The 18,331-nt window shown below is 46.0% G+C and overlaps 1 protein-coding gene across 5 annotated transcripts in view; it reads left to right on the top strand.

Annotated features, from left to right (window-relative positions):
• LOC117893562 (RNA-binding protein Musashi homolog Rbp6) overlaps positions 1-18,331 on the top strand; it is a 173,225-nt gene that overhangs the window by 60,515 nt on the left and 94,379 nt on the right. For all 5 annotated transcript variants that reach the window (XM_034800225.1, XM_034800229.1, XM_034800230.1 and 2 more), the window contains exons 4-5: positions 12,087-12,171; positions 14,898-14,939. In XM_034800225.1, coding sequence (XP_034656116.1) covers positions 12,087-12,171; positions 14,898-14,939 — 127 coding nt within the window. The remainder of the gene's footprint in view (positions 1-12,086; positions 12,172-14,897; positions 14,940-18,331) is intronic.

Consider the following 18,331-nt stretch of genomic DNA (forward strand, 5'->3'; position numbering starts at 1 on the left):
ACACAAAAAGAAAATAAGACAAAAAAAGCGCAAGAGGGGGAGAAAGAAAATCACTTACAAACTAGCAAATGTTTATGCGCTGCTTTTTCTTTTCGCACTAATTAAGCGTTTTATGGGGCGTATACGCAATGTACTATACGGAACAAGAAAAAAGACAAAAGGGGGGAGAGAGAGCGAGCAAAACACACACATTTCTTCACTGTCGTTCATTCGTTCGCTTGTTCATTTTTTTAAGCGCATTTTTTTGTTTTAAACAACTTGAGAACTGGCACTCCTCCTGGTTGCTGCTGCCGTTGCTGCTGGAATGCCCCACGAAATATATCTTTGTTTTAATTGAATTTCATCTAATGTCTGTGGAATGGGTAGAACTTTTCTGCTGCTGCTGCTGCTCGCTGCTGGCTGCTGGCTCTGCTCTTAGCTCTCAGGTTAACAAGCGACGAAAGTTTATGCCGCATTCTCTCACAGTCTTTCACTGCTTTTTTGCCCTCACTCTCAGTCGTACAGCCCACTTTCCCTCAGTCTCTCACTCGCAGTGCTGTGTCTCTGTCTCTCACTCACTCGCAGTGCCTGTGACCAGGGTCCCGTGTGTCCTTTCGCCTTTGTGCATGTCATGTTGGCTGGCAAAATTTTTATGAACTGCGTGCTGCAGCAGGAGAAGAAGGAGCAGCAGCAGCAGCAGCAGCATCAGTGGGGAACCCTAGAGCTCGTATCTCTTTCCCGGTAGTACTGCCAACAGTAAAACAGTTGCTACACCTTCTCTCTGCTGTGCCCCTGCTCGTTGAAAGTGTCTTAAAAACTCAGCAGCAGCAGCAGCAGCAATCAGGTTGAAGCTTGTACATAGAATGGAGATGGAAATGGGAGAAAATCCTCCCTGCTGTAGTTGTAAATTCCGCAGCTCTATTTGTTGCCATCGTCGTTGTCGTTGTCGTTGGCTGTCGTTGGTGCCTGCCTGCTCCAGCTCTCTCTCTCTCTCTCAGTGTTACCCGTCTGATATCATCGTGTCAGGGATTTTCTCTAGCAAAATTTAATAAAAACTTTATGTCGCTTAAAATGTTTATGTAAATTTTTCACTTAAACTTGCGCAAAGTAATAAATGTAAACAGAATTCCAGAGAAGGTGCGACAACAAAATTCAAAACACACACAGGGGCAGAGGCAGGGCAAAAAAGAGAGAGAGACAGCAAGAGAGAGCTAGAGTTGGAGCAACAAGCTGCAAGTAAAAGTTGCCGTGGAGTCAACAGTGTGGTTAATAAATATGCGCACACCCCTGAGGCAGCGCCAGGCATTGCATACTTATGCCCCCTAATCTCCCACTCTCTTTTCTCTACATATCTCACTTTCTCCATGTCGTGCGCTCTCTCTATCCAAATGAGAATAAAATGAAGTGAAATACAAATTAGAAAACTTGCAAATAAATTTTGAAAGCACAAAATGAACGCAGAAAAAAAACGAAACGAAACGCACAACAATAAAAAATAGAAAACAGCAAAGCAAATGGCAAACAAAATACATTCGCAAGGAGTGAGTGCTGGAGTGGTAGAGGCGGGGGGAAAGTAAAAAAATAGGAAAAACTTTTTGCAACTTAAGCGAGAATTTTCTTTGCCGCTGCCACTGCCGCCACCGCCGCTGCTGCGGGTGAAAGACAAAGACTTTCAGGAGGTCGCTGAAGTGCAACAACAATACAAAAAAAATTGAGTAAAATGGCAAATGGCAGAAACAGGCACCCCCAACCCACCCCACACCGCTCTCGCATAAGTAAATCCCAAACAATTTATTGTTGTACTTTTAGCATTCTTCTCTTCCCCTTATGTTTGCTGTTGCTGCTGCTGCCGCTGCCGCTGCCATTGAAGCAAACATAAGCGACTTTTCAATGAGTTTCGAAAGTTATTGAAACATAAATTATATCGCACGGCGGCGCACGCACACGCCAGCAGCAGACCCCCAGCAAACGCCACACCCCTCAACCAGCCGCCCCCACACAGCACAGCAGAAAAAGCAGCGAAAAACAGAGCCACAGCAACAACACCTTTTTTGTTGTTGTGAATGTTGCTGTGGGGGTGTGGGAGATGCCAGCACCTCCTCCTGCTCTGTGTGTGTGTTTTGGCAATTAAGTTAAATTTTTTGCTGGCTACCGCTTGTTAATGTGTGCACCCAGCACTCAAAGGGGTATGCTGGGTATGAAGGTTATGAAGATGCGGAATAATTCTAGCTACTAGATTGCAGATCAGATTATATTATAGACAGCATGAAGAAAATAAATGCCATTTGGCTATTAGCTTCAAGCCCTATTTTCGATTTAAATAAAAACTGAATACCGAGATACCTTCATGTCGATACACATCTGGCGCCATTCCAAACGTTTTTGAATGCCGTTTTTTTGTATTTTCAGTGTAAAATTTTCATTTTATTTTATTTATTTGCTGGACAACCATAAAAAGTGCGGAGGGAGTGAGAGAAAAGCGGGAGTGGGGGAGTGCGTGTGGTACCTGAAATGAGTATCGAATGAGAAATCGCATTGCATAATAAATTTAACGGGTTTTTAGATAAGAACTGCCATACAATACCTTAAAGAAAGAAGAGAAACCAAACGCAGGGCGGGCAGAAGTTCTAAAGGGATAAACGAGAGATGCGTGTAGCGGGGGGTGTGATTTCAAGGGGGACCCCGATAAAATTTTGATAGAACTTCGATTACATGGGTGTGCGATGTTGGCAGCTTGTTTTTCTTTCATCGAAATTAACGGCCTAGATTATGTTGGAAACTCATTTGCCTCTTTGGTCGCTGTTTCGCTATGTTTTTGCTATGGCTTTTTAAACATGAAATATTTGTCCATGCAGCAGAAAAAACTTTCTTTTGACAAATGGAATAAATGGAACAAATGTATTTCTAATGGAGATTTAGTGGGTTTTTTTGTTGTGTATTTTCATTTACGTTTCGCAGGTTTTCCACTTTGTTAATAATCCCCCAAATTTGCTTTGTTTTTTCTCACTGTGGCGTAACGCATCCCTGCCTGAGCCTGCAGCAACCCTCAGCCTGCCGGATGCCCCTGCCACCAGTGCGCTTTCTTTTCTTTTCCGCTCGTGTGTGTCATTTTATATCCTGGCAATAATTTATATACAACTTGAAACTGTTATTTGTCCTGCAGCAGCACTGCTGCCACCACTCCCTTCTGCACCTCCCGAAGGACATAATTAACTCAATTTAATCACTTGGCCACTCAAACCCTCAAACATTTCGACGCTTTAGTGCGCCACTTAATGCCCCGAGTGCTGTTTCCTTCTTTATACCCGGTACTCTAAGAGTAAATAGGGTATATTGTATTTGTGCGAATAACGGTTGTATGTAAGTCACAGAAGGAAACGTTTCCGACCCCATAAAGAATATATATTCTTGATCAGCATCAATAGCCGAGTCGATTGAGCCATGTCTGTCTGTCCGTCCATCCGTCCGTCTTGTTTGTCGGCTAGTTCTCAGAGACTATAAGAGCTAGAGCCACCAAATTGTGCATCCAGACTGCTGTATGCTCACACTGAAACCAGTGTATTTAAAAAATGAGCCCCGCCCCCTTCCGCCCCAGCAAAAGGGCGAAAACCTTCCAATCCTACAATTTTGAAGATAACAGAAAACTAAAAACGCCATTCCGTAGGGAATGACCATATCTATCAGATCACCAAATTGGGATCCGATTGGAGTATTATTATGTTTTTTTCACATTCTGTCATTCACATTCTGCTTCGCGCAGTTTGTGGCCTCTGCCTCTGACACGTCTCTGCTTCTGTCGCGTCTCTTCCGAGTCTCTGCCCTGACTCTGCAGTGTGTTGCTCTAGGGGAGGGTGGCGAGCTAAAGGAGCGTGTTGGCGTGAGTAGTGTTGTTGATGTAGATGACAGATGAAGAAAAAATGTAAAATTGGACAAATAACCGATAAAGTGCAGATGTAGTACTGAGTGCCGGGTATAAAAGTTGTGACGCGTAAGAAGCGTCTCACACGTCCCTTCTCGTTTTTTTTCGGTTTGGTTTGGTTTTGGTTTGGGCTTTTGTTGGCCGCGTTTTGCTCTCTCTCCCACAGCTGACCTTCTGGCACTCAGTCGAGCAGCTTCCATCGTTTCAGCCCCTCACTGCCGTTCATTCTTGACCAGCAGGCCTCCCATTTCAGATCTTTCACATATTTTGAACAGAAGCGCGAATGGCAGCCACGCTTTGCCCTTTTCATGTTCATTTCCCAGGCACATAACAACCAAAAATCGAAATGGTTGTGTGTTTGCATACCCTTACGCAGATGGAGAGTACATATTGTGGATTGTTTTTGGCTGCAGGAATCGTACAAATAGCTGACATTGAAGCACCATTACTTATAGGAAGATTTCATAGGAAGCTTCTGAGAAAGTTTCGTTTGAAAATCAAGTGTTTCTCAGGAAAAATGGTCTGTTTCGTAAGGTTTTGTGCATAGTAGCATAAATCAGACAATAATCTATCGTAGAGTATGGTGCCAGGATGTTCTTTCACTGCCAGAAATCGTTATGCTTCGATTTTGAAGTACGTTTCGATCGTGTCTTATATTTGGAGAGTATCTAAAGCTGAGGAAAGCTGAGCAGCCAGCATGGCAAAGCCTTTCATTATGGTTTTGCAGCTTGCTCACACTTCTGTCTCTCTCTATCTCACTCTCTCTCCCACTGCTGCGCTCTCGCTGCTGCCCTCTTGGCTCTTGGCTGCTGCATATGTTGTGTGTCCATGTGTTGTTGTGTGTGTGTGTGCTTGTGTGGGTAGCAATTTTTCATCATTAATTATGGCGTTGCTCTCTCCCACTCTCACCCACTCATTCTGTGTATTTGTGTGTGGCATCAACATCAGTCAGTTACAGGAGGCAAAAGACCATTAGGACAGCGCAAAGGCAGTGGCAGAGGCAACAGCAGCAGTGGCAGTGGCATGGTCCATTGCTGGTTGAGATGTCACTCACCCACCAACACACACTCGCACACACACACACTCGGATGTTGTCAACTCGTGTGTGTGGGGGCAGCACTTCACCCTCCTCCCTCCCTGCCATTGTTACTGTTGATTATTTCATGCGCTTTTGCCCCCGCCGCCCGCCGCTCCTCGACGAATTTTTATGCGCATTTTATGTTTGTATTTTTGTATGAAAAGAAAGGAACAAACAAAAAATCCAAAATTCCAAAAGAATGGAAGAATATTTCAACATATTTTTATGATCCCCACAGACTCTGCCCCCTAATCACTCACTCTGCCTGCCCCCCTCGGCGTGCTGTGCTCCACCCTTTGTAATTGCTTCCCCCCTGCCCACCGACCGCACTTTTTCATAATAATAATAAAATGAATTATAAAATAAAGTCACCTTTCTGCAGCTGGAGAAAAGCCTCAACTAAATGACGTTCTTTTGGGCTGTAGCGGGGGCATGTGCGGCAGCTGCCACACAAATTTAATGTGGCAACAACACTCAAAAATTGACATTAGCGGCAGGCAGGACGAGCAGGCTGGGGGCAGAGGGGGCAACAGGCCACCGAAAATGCCCATAAAAACATAACAAATGGCCGGCCATAATGTGTGTCCTTAAACTGTCACTAAATCGATAAATTCCCACATAATGGCCGCCAGGACATTTAAATATTTAGCCCCCGACAACAAGAAAGAAATGTCTAAAGGAGAACCCCTTTTTCTTAGAGCTTTTCTTTGCTTTGCGTTTCGTTGCGGGATTAATAAAATTACCCACGAACCCGCCCGCATAGATAGCGCTTGGATAGAGGGGGGGTAGGGCGGAGGTTGCTGCTGCCACATCAACGCAAGGGCACGCACACAGGCACACACACAGACACAACTCTCGAGGTGGACTCTTGTTGATGGTGTGGCAACATAGTCTCGTCGCGTCTCGTCTTAAATGTGTCCATGCCACTGCCTTGAGTAGCCTCCAACAAGAGCTAGCCCCAAAAAGGAGAGGCCGAGCGAGAGAGCAGCAGCAGCAGCAGCAGCAGCAGCAAGAGGTTGTGCCACTCACGCAGTGCCCCTCCAACACAGTTAAGTGTGCGTGTTCAAGGATGCATTTTTGTGCCCAGGAAAACGACACGGACACGGACACGACAGGACGACAACGAAACAACGAAACAAAGACAAAAGGCGGCACATAAAAACGTGCAAAAAAAAGTGTATAGGCTTATAAAGTGCGAGGGGGATAGGGGTGGGAGAGGGAGAGCGAGCGCCAAGGCAGAAAGCCACTTGTGAAAGTTTCATGCACGCGGCCCCACTTCACACGACAGCGCGCAGTCTGGCCAAGGGGGGGGTGAAGATTAGAGTGGGAGGAAGACAGGCTAAGAAAGAATCTTGTGGGAATCTTTGTTACAGATCGAATGAAAGATACCCCAGGGGAGGATATAGCGAGAAACCAATGAAATTTCACTGAGTTTGGAATATTTTGAGAGAAAAAATATCCGAAAAGTGCCAAAGTTTCCATTAATTACAGTTAAAGTTTCCAGAAATTAAGAGAAAGGACATCAGAAGAACTGATAGAACGATTTGGGGTACAGCTAAGGTTAATTTGGATCTGCCTGTGATAAGTGTAAGCCATGAGAAGTCGATCTTTACGCATAAGATCTTAGACTTCTTTGCTTTGACTGAAAGTTCTAGACAGTTGGGATGCCCGAGATCACAGATTTTCCTGCCTTTAGCTAGCAATCTTGAAGCCTTTCCACTATTCCAGGGTATTGGCGTATAACAAAACATTTTTGGTGCACAAAAACAACCGCACAAAGGCCTCGGCGAGCAGGCCAACAGGGTCCCTGGTCTCGCTGGTCTCCGGTCTCTCTGCTCTCTGCTCTCTCCTTCGTTTTTTTGTTTCTCATCTTCAGCTGATGGATGGCGGATTGTGGAGAGGGGTCGGGCTGGCGTGCAAGTGCTTGTTAGTGCGCTTCGGGATTTTGACGTCGACTCTCTCGCTCTCCCACTCCCACTCCCCCTCTCCCACTCTCTCTCGCTCAAGACTTGGAGAAGTGGCAGTCCAGGCGAGGCCTCCATCTTTGTCCAAGTCTCTGGCGGAGTCTCCATTTCTCCAACAGTTCTGCTGCTTGCTCCAGCTCCAGCTCTCAGCTTCTTGAGCCTCTTGAGTCGCTCTGGCACCTCTTGTGCTCCTGCCACCAATCTGGGGCATACACCCGCGCACACTTTGGCCCGGAATGTCGTCTTAAGTTGCATTCCTTTCTGCAATTGTTCCTTCTACTGTGGGGGCGGCTGGAGGGGGCGGGCCTTTTGCCTTTTGTTTTGTTTTGTTCTGCAACATTTTTACACGAAAAAGTCATTTGAATATGCGTTTGCCGCCCTGCCGCCACCCCCTGCCATCCATTTCGATGGAGGGATTGAAAGTTTTGTTAGCCGTCAGCTACTTTCATTCGTTGCTGTCGTGCTGCCCCCCCTTCGCACCCTCCCCCGCTCACGCTCTCGCTCCCTGTGTAAGGTTGAGGGCATGGCTTGCGGCTGCCTTTCTGTTGCTTTTTAGAGCCGACGAATAGACAATATAATGTTCCACTTCCCATTTTCAGCCTTGACTTGCAACTTGCAGCAGTAGAAATAGACAGGAGGAGGGGGAGGAAGGGGGAGCTGCCTGAGCAACACAGAGACAATTGTTTTCTTACTTCCGCTGTGACTCTTCAAGAGCAATTCTCTCAGTAGTTTGTCTTTCGGAGCCGCTCAGGAGAGGTCGACGGTGGCACAAGGGTTTTGTGGCAATTAAAATGGGGAGGGGCAGTGGCAGGAGAGTGCCAGCGAGGGCAGGGTTCATCAGGGTTTAGCTGCCAGTTGGAGATGCGTCTTCAAAATGTGCATACCAAATGGAAAGGAAAAATATCAAAGAAGAAACCAATGACCAATAAGCAATGCCAATTTTTTCCCTCCCTTTCGTTGTCTCTACTCCAACCAAAAGCGACAGAGAGAGAGTGAGCGAGAGAGCGAGAGTGAGGCAGAGTCTTCAGTTACAATTTGGTTTGCATTTGCCTGGCGGTGGAATGGCAGCAACAGCAGCAGCCCATCCACCACGTGAGCATCCTCCAGCCCAGAGTCCTGTTCGCTCCCTTAGCTGCTTGGACATATGTTTGTGGCGGACTTTGCCTCTAATATTGTTAGCTGTGTGTGGCGCCCCAAAGGCAAATGTTGCGATTACAAAAGCAGACACAAACACACACGGACATGGCAGCAGCAGCAGCAGCAGCAGGAGTCAGTGGGTGGGTGGGGCCATGTGCCGCTCGCAACACCTTGATAGTTGAACTTTGACCGTTTTTGGTAACTCATTTAGTGAGATTATTTACGGTAATCCAAGACGCAGGAAGCCAACCGCCGGAACTTAACTGCAGAGACAGGCAGACAGGCAGACAGACAGGCAGGACGCTGCTCCAGCTATGCCCTGCAGCCTGCAGCCCCTGCCACAGCCTCACCAGTGTGTGTGTGTGTGAGAGAGTGTAACTATGTTTCTGTCTCTGTATTGGTTTCTGCTAAATTGTGCGTAAGCTCAAGCAGAATGCAGGCAGGCGGGGAGGGGCAGGACTAAAGTTTCTCTGGCTCAAGCTGCAAGCTCTCTGCTGCTGCTGGCTGCTGCCTCAATTCAAATAACACTTTTATTTTGCTTTTAGCAACAGCTCCCCAGCTCCCCAGCCCACACCCCACTCCCCTCGCAGTGACTGTTTCCCCCCTGTGTATCCTGTGTGTGTGTGTGTGTGTTGGCCTCCTCCGATTTGTTTTGGGTACGTGTCTGCGGTGTTTTGTATGTGTTACATGATTGCCACGCCCCCCGCCGTCGCCACCAGCAGCAGCAGCCCCACACAGCATGCCTCGCCTCGCCTTGCCTCTGGCTGTGGCTCACCTGTCGCAGCCTCACCTCACCCTTTTTTCTGTTGCTGTTGTTGCCACAGGTTGAGGCAAGCAGCAGCAGCAAGCATCATCCTTGGCTTGTGTGTGCGTGGCGCTCATTAGCATTCTGAAACGGCTTTATAAAATTCAACAAGCAACCCAAGTTGCATGTACACACACACACACCATGCCACACACACCACCCTCAGCGGGGGGTGGGGTAGGGGAAAAGGAAAACCTGAATGTCTCTGCATTTCTCTCTGCTGCTTACCCGCTCTCTCCTTCGCACACACACAAAATTCTGTTGTTATCCAGCGCAACGCTCGCTCTCTCTCTCTCTCTCTCTCTGTCTCTCCTGCCGTTCCTCGTTTTTGGGGCATGTGGCAGCAGCAGTAGGTGGCACGGGGGGTGGTGGCACAGTGGAAGGGTCTTGTCTGCCTCGAGTTGCATAAATTGAATCTGAATTTGTGAGTAAATTGCACACAGGAGACACATTATTTTTGAGTTTTGCCTTTTAAATTTGTGGCTTTTCACTTTGAGAGTCTCTCTCTCTCTCTCTCTCTCTCTCTCAGCCCTCCCCCTGTCAGTGCAGTCCCGTATCTCTAGAGCAATTGCAACAATCTCTGTCCTCAACTTTGTGGCACTTTCCCTCGACCTGCTGACTGCCCTGCCTGCTGCAACATTTTGTGCAATTTTGTGTGACCCACTTGAACATTGGATTGAAGTTACGCCTACTGCCCTTATAGTCGACAGTGCCCCCATAAAATACACCCCCTGTGGCAGTCTTCTAAGGGGGGTACAGCCCGCTTCTCCTGCCGTTGGTGGGGATCTCCCATTTAAATCAATATTAATAGGTGCACGAAGGAGAAGGCCTCTTTTTTGCTGCGCAAATTGCACATTGCAACACACACACACACAATACACACACAAATTGTTGTTCGATTCAGAATCGAATGTTCTATAAATATCACGATAAAATGTTTATTTAATGCGAGAATATCAGAGTACCAGACAGTGCCCCGTGCCGTGGCATTGCTGCCAATAGCAGCACCAGCAAGGAGCACGAGCGGCAGCAGCAGCAGCAGCTGTACAGGAATCCAGAAAGCAGCTACAAAACCCTCCCACCGGAACTACAATAATAATAATAATGACTCCTCGATACTCGTTACTCGAAATGGCAAGCAAAATGCAAAGCCAAATCATTGGCAAAAAAAGGATTTTCCTTTTCTGCCATTTTTCCCATATGCAAATTGTTTTTATAAATTTCGCAAACAAAAAGGAAATTTGTTCTTGTTCAAGGATTTCGCTGGTGTAGGCAATAAAGCTAAGGAATGTTACGGCAGAGAGTGGGAGTGGGTGGCAGCTTAAGGAATGATTAAGTGTGGCCCAGCGTTTAGAGAGAGAGATTTAGGGGCATTTAGGGTGGAAGGAGAATTGCAGCAGTGAGCCAACAGTGTTTGTTGGAGATTAGAAAATATATCTAGAGCGGCAGAGAGAGAGATTTGGAATAGTTTCCAAAATGGGGATAATGGAACAGAGAATAATTATGGTGAGGCCAATGAAAAGCCAGCCTACAGATGGCTCTGGAATAAATTAATAGAAAATTCCATGAGCTGCTGTCTGAGAGCATTTTGTGTAGAGATTCCTGCTCCTACCCATAGATATCTTTCAATGATAAAACATCTAAAATTCTAGCTAATTGCATCTATTGCACCTCCCCTCCTATGAGCTCTACTCAAGCTAGTTGAAGGTTTATTTTGCTTCCAAGAATCAATGGTAATTCCTTCCATTTTCGCAGCCATAATTGATGTGTAATTTTCCACTTTTCCAGCAGCAAATGGCATGCCATTTAATGCCAAATACCAATATAATAAAGGACCAGGGCATATCCTACTTATATCATAGTAATTTGAGTACCAGCAGCAGTTGACCATTTAGTGCCCCAAGGACTGGGCGCAGGACTATTAGGGGTACAGTGCCATGCCACACTGTGACCTTGCCGGGGCATGGCAACCAGAGAGCCATGGAATCAGGAGCGTAACAATTGCCACAATTGCAATAGAATCGTCGTTAATTACTGTCTGTGCTTGCGGCTGCTCTTCTTTTGCCTTTGGCTCCTGGATAAGGATTGTGCCAGGGATCAGGGTTGACTGCTCGTCAGGGGGGGATGGGTATGCGGAGGGGGTTGACACGATTGGGCTTAAAAGAGCAAGACAAATACGAGCATGTGTCTGTGTCTGCTGGGGCTACGGCCTGTGCGGTGGTGCGTCTGAAAAAGAAGAAGGCCAGGAGGAGATGCCTCGTTAAGCGTTGCTGCCAAGTGGCAAAACTCAAATAAACATAAACGTGCCGCACACACACACACACACACACACAGAAAGGCAGGCTGTGTAAAAGGGGGAGTGTGGCAGGTGGGGAGGTGGTGGAGCGACAGCCACAGCCAAAAATCTCTGAACTGGTTTGTTGTATTTTTGCTGCTGCTGCCTCTGCCTCTCATGCTGGCTGCCTGTTGGATTGTGCCTCTGACTCTCTGACTCCCGCTGCTGGCTCTGACTCTGACTCCGGCGCTGCCGCTGCCACATTTTGGCTCTGGTTTCTGCCGCTGACTCTCGGGGTTTTGTGCGGCTGGCATGGGAGACTCATTAAAATGCAGTGCGAGATAATAAGCATTTTAATTAAATATTTAACAAAAATAAGTTTATCACAACACGAAAGGAAGACAGAGACAGCAGAGAGAGAGAGAGAGAGAGAGAGGAGAGCGCGAGTGGGGGGGCAGGGAGTGTAATGGCTTGTAAGCGTCTACCGTTAGCGGCTTCGAACTGTTCGGCAGGCAACCAGCTACGCTCCTAGCGTCTCTCTCTCTCCTCTCTCTCTCTCTTCCTCTCTCTTTCTGGCAATATTTTGATGTAATTTGAGCGCCTAATTGGCGCACGTGCTAAACTGACGATGGCAGCAGGTCCCAGCAATACCCCCTGCCCCTCCCCTTGCTTGTCCCTTAGAACTCGTTTGCCGTTGATTCAGGTTCAGTTTCAGTTACTTGCCTCTCGAGGACTCTGTCGGCGACGCCGTCTCCTTTTCGGCTGTGCAAATATTTGCAGGAACTTCTCGCTAACATCTCTGCTACCTTTCGCCCGACCAAAGCCATACCATACCTCACTCTCTCGCACTTACTATATCTATCTTGGCTTTATCTTTATCTCTATCTCTTTTTATTTTGTTTTTTGCTCGTATGTTTTTGTCGTTGCAGAGGCTTCGGCTTTGTCACATTCAGCGATCCAAATAGCGTGGATAAGGTACTCACCCAAGGCACACACGAGCTGGATGGCAAAAAGGTAAATGTTTGAATGTTTATAGATGCCCCCTGCATGCCCCTTACAACCCCATACTATATACCCCTGAGTTATACCCTTATTTTCACCATTTTTCTCCCATTTTTTGTTCGTGTTTGTGTTTTTGGCATTTGGCAAACAAAAAACTTCCCCACTTGGGGGGAAAACTATGCTAAATATTTGCTCAAAAGCAGACTCGCGACGTCAACTCATCATCAACATAAATTCGTTCCACTCTCCATCACACTCTGTGCCATATGGAATCCTCTCTCATCTACTCTTTATTGACAGCAATTAGAAAGTCAAAGCGTAACAGTGTCCCTGCCAAATAAAACACCAAAAACAACAGCACATTCTGCCATAAAAAACGTTTGCCAAAAAAGAGTAGCAAAAGCTGCTGTAAAGGCCAAACAATTTTTAATTACCTGCAAGAGTGCTGGGGAGAGCGGAGGGACGGTGCAGAACATCAAATGAGCTGGCAATGTTCCTTTTTCCAGCGGGCTGCTTATTATGATTAGCTGATGAAATTTTGGGTGCCATCAAAGTAGCTTTCTGGTAGTAAAATTCTGTAGTTTTAGGGGCAAAGCGAAACATTAAAAAAACATCTGCATGTTATAGTGCAGCGCCATGAAAATGTGAGAAATTGGGGTTACTTTTTTATGCGACTTTTGAGCTGTTCAACTGCAAAGAAAACTAATCAAGCTGCAAAATTACTTAAAAGAGAGAGAGACTGGAATCTACAGCCATCTTTTAGTTTGATTCATTAAATAATTTACTCTTTCAATTTATTTTAATTTGTATTAGAAAAACAAATTGTTTTTTATTATAGACATCCATGTTTAAAGATTAAAAAGATAAAAAACAGATATTGTACCCCTTATTTTGTGTTCCTAATAAATTCCCTTTGATGTGCAGTCCATCCCCACCTGGAAACCACGATCCAATCTCTACTGTTTCTGCGTTTCAAGTATCTCCCATGCAGAGGTGTACCAAAATCCGTTGCGAAATGCGATACAGACATCCACATGAGCTGGGGGAAATAAAAAAAAGCCCGGCTTTTGATTAGCCCGAATGTCCGCCCAAAATCCACCGCTCTAAATCCACTCGTACAGTGAAGACTCGGCGGTAATTGCATTTCATACGCATTACGCATACGCCGCATTGGCATTAGCCTAATTAAGTGAAGCTTCTCTGTCGCTGTTGCTGGATGGGATGTGTCCTTTCGAGCGATGTCCATTTGATCAGCCTTTTTGAATGCCTTCCCAACTGTAAATAAAATGCGCATTCCCCCTCGTCTGTGTTTATGTGTGATTTTTGCAAAACTGCATTTACATATAAACATGTATATATGGGGAAATATCTGTTGGATATATCGTATATACTTTCCCCTCTCCCCAGCCCCTGCTAGCGCCTCGCTCTCCTTGATTCTTCGCTGGGAATGGTCAGGGATTTTCCTGTGTTTCCGTTTGGCTGCACAGGCAACGAGAACGAGAACGAAAATGAATTTCATTTCATTTCATTTTACGTTACGGTTTTTCGGCCTGATGTATTTTCCACCGAAAAAAAGGAGCGCAGCTACTGGTCCCCCAGTTTTTAGCCACTTTTCAATCTCTCTCCCTCTCTCTCCCACTGCAGTGGCTGTGTGTCGTGCGGCACTCAACGCTGATTAGTTTTAATTTTAATCTAAAAATCAATTTCCCGCCATGCGGCTGCCGTTGTTTTTCCCGTTTTCTGTTCTGCAACACAGGAAATCAACACGGCAAACACACACACACAGCCGCTGCCTGCCGCCTGCCCCGTGCCGCTTGTCCGCCGCCTGCCGCCTAGATCCTAGTCACATTCGTGTCCTGTGACAACTTTTCATCTGTGATTTCGCCAGAGGATATTGCGTTGCTTCCTTGAGCCCATTTTCCCACTGATTTTCCGCACACTCGCCGCCGCCGCCCCTCCTTCATTGGCTTAAGATACTGCAACAGAAGCACTTCGGTTTGGTTGAGATTTAGTCGTAGATCCCAAGGATACAACCCAACCTCCTGCCCCTGCATTGAACGTAGGATATAGGAGGTGGGGGACCTGTCAAGACGAGCTGTCTCTCAGGCTGCTGTCTTCCCCCACTAATGTGGAAGCCACAAGGCAAAACCTCCAGAGATGGAGAAAAAGGAAGGAAAATCAGAGAAGAGAGGAAAAAAGTGCTTAAAATTGAATTTTTATGATTTTTAATTATTTTTAATGACGCTGCTTATTGGCGTAAGTCGCAAAGGAGAGAAATCTCTCCCGGGTTTGCTCGCTCTCTCGCTGTGGCAGTGTCCTATCCTACCCCCGCATGTCCCCCCTTTTCCGCCTTTTTGCCCGCTGGCCGAGCAATTTGTTACGCGTTAATTCGTGCGTGCTCAGCTTGAAGAGCCACCCACTGCCACCGCCACTGCCACAACATGGCCATGCGCCCGCCACCCCCGCATCCTGTGTGCCTTCTCTTTGGGGTAATTTCATTTAATGTGCAGTGCAGGGCTTATGCAAGATTTATGCTACGCTATTAATATGAAGAGTTGCGCGAAATGTTCTTTTCATTTAAATGTCATTAAGCATACGATTTTCCTCTCTCCTTTTTCCCCACACGCACTGTCTGTCTCTATGTCTCTCTCCCTCTCTGTTGTCCTTCCTTTGTAGCTACTCCGCACTTTTACTCTATCCCTCTCTTTCTCACATTTGTCTGTCTTTCTCTTTTGCAGGTCGATCCAAAAGTAGCTTTTCCGCGACGTGCACATCCCAAGGTAAGTACCAATCTCCCACCAAAAATACAACAAGATAAAGGTAGCAAAGGCTCTAAAGTCGAAGCGTTTAATACACTATTAAGAAACATTTATAATTATATTTTAATAATATTTGGGTTATAATTCTATGGAGATTCTATAATTACTGAGCCCAAGGGTTCCATGGGTATTTCTTATAATTAAAATAATATAATGTAAAGATCGTTTGTAAAAACTTTAATGCAAATTTTGGTCTATGGTCAGAAACTTTGACTTTGTACACACAGAGTCAGAGTCAGAGCATGCAGTCACAGTTCTTCGCTTGTTGCATTTTTGTTGTTTTTGCTTTATTTTGTCTCGAGCGGCAGTGGTTTTGCAATTGTCTTATCTCTTGATCTTCACTTTGACTACCTGGCCACGCGCACAATAAGCGCTCTCGCAATTGCTTCGCTCTATTTCTCGCCCAGACAAAAACAACAACAACCCCAACAGCTGCAGTCGGCTGCGATGCTTGCAAGTTGCTAGCGTCGCAAATGGTGGTGGTTTTGGTTTCTCCATGTCGTGCATGTCCGATCATGTTCGTTTTGCTTTCGAGCAGCGCTGCAAACTTGCGTTCTCTCAGCAACAACAACGACGCTCGCTGTCTGCAAGCACGGAGCCCACCAGTGTAAAGAGCATAGACGAAATAACGAAACGGGACACCAGTGTGGTGCGTAGTTTCTGTCTTTGTTTTGATCTAAAACTACTTTACCTCTAGGCTGTTATCTCTTTCAAACAAATGCTCAAAATCGTTATATCCTACTGTAAGGGTATAATAATACCGAAAAAATAAAAATAAATAATAAGAAAAAGGAAAAACAGAAACAGAAATACCAAAAATGGGACAGGATATTTGTGTGGGAGACTCTTTCAGAATTGAGTTTCTGTGAATGCGAGGGTCGGTGTGTGGGTGGGGTGGGCCGCGGCAAAAAGGATGTGTCATAAGTAGCAGTAAATGGCAGATGAAATTAAAAACGGAAGATGACAACAACAACCACAGGAAAAAGCGAGGAAGCACACAACAGCGAAAACAGGCTGCAAAACCCCGTGGCTGTGGGGAGGGAGAAAAGAAGATAACTTTGTGTCTGACAGGCGTCGGTGGCTTTGGCTTTCCCCTGTCTACAGGACTTTTACCTTCAGCGTCAAACCAAACGGGCCACCCGCGACACCCCACATATTTCTCACCCTCTCTCCCACTCCTTCACGTTCTTAAAGTGATGATGACAACAAAATTTCGCCAAAAAGTGCAGAAGAAGTGGTGTGTGGAGTGCTTCTGTCTGCAGGCAGAGCTTTCTACCCAGTCTTTCCTTTCCTTTTTTTTCGTTCTGCCTTTCTCAATTTCTCTCACACGCACAGTTTGGGTGCCGCGGCTGCCCTTTCTCTTGAGTCCCGGTTAGACAGCGCGTTACAAATGTGCCTCTGTTTTTGGTCGGTTTTTTTCCCCCTCCCCCTTTACTTTCTTGAGACATAAAATACTCTATAAGAAAGAGGAATCCCTTGGCTAGCAGGAAAAGTATAGCTGCAAATGTTTTTGCTGTTAAATCACAAACCAAAATAACAGAAAAAAAATCAATTACTTTCGGTAGAAATAAAACAAAAAAAACTCTATTTGGTTTCCGATATTGGTGGCCCATATTTTGATTAGTTTTTTGTTGTATCGTTTAAGCTCAAATTGAGGTCAATATTCGTCATAATTCGATTATAGAAATGATAATTAAACAACACCAAAATGCAGTACATGCAGAGGGTTGGGATTGGGGTTGGGGGACTATTCAAGTGAAATTAATTAAATCGAAATTTGTGCATTTTATCGTAATTTGTATACAAATTACTGCAAATGAGCGAATTATTCATTATTCGACAGAAATGTTAAATTCTGTTATTTGGTGGTTTGGGCATTGATGTAAGGCCTTTTGTTATTGTTAATTTTGACAAACGAAACGATTTAAATGGCAATAAAGAACCGCTTTGATTCAATTTCCATCGAAAGTGATCAATATTTCATAACTTCTTCCTGGAATTACATTACGGAATCAATTGCACTGGCTATGGCAGGAAGTTCTTGGAATTTTTTCTAGTTATAGTATATTCCGCCATTCGACTTGCAATTTGCGATATGAAAGCAGTTTTCCTGGTACAACAAACCGCAGAGCACACCATAATACGCACGCAAAATGGTACTCACGCAGCCAGATACAATCATACACAGAGTGGAAGATACACTCGGAGTCTGAGTCCCCCACACACAGCAGAAGGAAGCCAACTCGAAGAAGGCACCGACTCCGGCTCCATCTGCCAGCTACTGTTCCCCTTCGTATTGCTGCTCCTTCGAATTTCTGTTGCTGCTGCTGTTACTCCTCCCTTCTGTTGCTCATTCTGTTGCCCCCCTCCTGCTGCTGCCCCTTCCTGCTGTGCTATGCGTGCTTATCAACACGCAGCTGATTTCCGTTGCTATTCCAGAGGCGCGTGCCTGGCACCCTGCAACAACCACCGAACCCACTCAGCAGCTTCTCGTCCCTCGAAGGCGGCAACAGCAGCAGCAGCAGCCAACAATTATTTACGTAATGTTATTATTATAATATTTTTTTAAACGCATTCTCACTGGATTTGCGGCGCGTTACCAAGAAACGACAGCCAGAAGCCAGAAGAAGAATGAGGAGGAGGATGAGTGGAGAGGAGCAAGGATAAAGATGAGGCGGCCACGGATGTGGCGAGGAGGGGTGGCAGACTAGGACCACGGTGGCTATGCGGCATTTGCCGAGTGGCTTTGTGTTTTGTTGGGGGGACTCAGGCGGCAGCTACGCGCGAATATCCTCTCGCATATTAAAAGGCGTTTAAAAACATAAATCCAACGTCTAACGGCTGCTTATGAAAATTACGAGGAAAAAATGACTGACAGAGCGAGATAGAGCTAGAGAGAGACAGGGACAGGCACAGGCTTAGTGCGAGGCAAATGGCAGAGACACCCAAAGGAGTTTTGCCACGCAGGAGGAAGCAGCAGATGAAAAAAAAACGAAGCAAAGGAATGGAAAAGCTGCAAGCGACATCCCAAAAAAGAAGAGCAAAAAACGGCATAGGGAAATGGCGCAAGGAAAAGCGGCTAAAGACGGCGAGGAGGAGCAGGGGAGGATATGGAGGTAAAAGAGAGGACAATTTCTCGCACCGTTTGCTAAGGACGAACCAGAACCAGAACCAGAACGAGATGCGAGAAGCAGGCAACGGGAACCAGGACACAGAAGGATTGCCCACAAAATGTGGCCCCAAATTCCATGCGGTAGCAGCGAAAGTTAAGAGTTTTTCCAAATGAGAGAGAGAGCGAGAGAGAGAGAGAGAGAGCGAAAGAGAGAGTAGACATAATGAAATGAAGCATACTA

The sequence above is a fragment of the Drosophila subobscura genome, chromosome J (genome assembly GCF_008121235.1).
Source record: "Drosophila subobscura isolate 14011-0131.10 chromosome J, UCBerk_Dsub_1.0, whole genome shotgun sequence".
In the NCBI taxonomy this organism is placed as follows: Eukaryota; Metazoa; Arthropoda; class Insecta; order Diptera; family Drosophilidae; genus Drosophila; species Drosophila subobscura.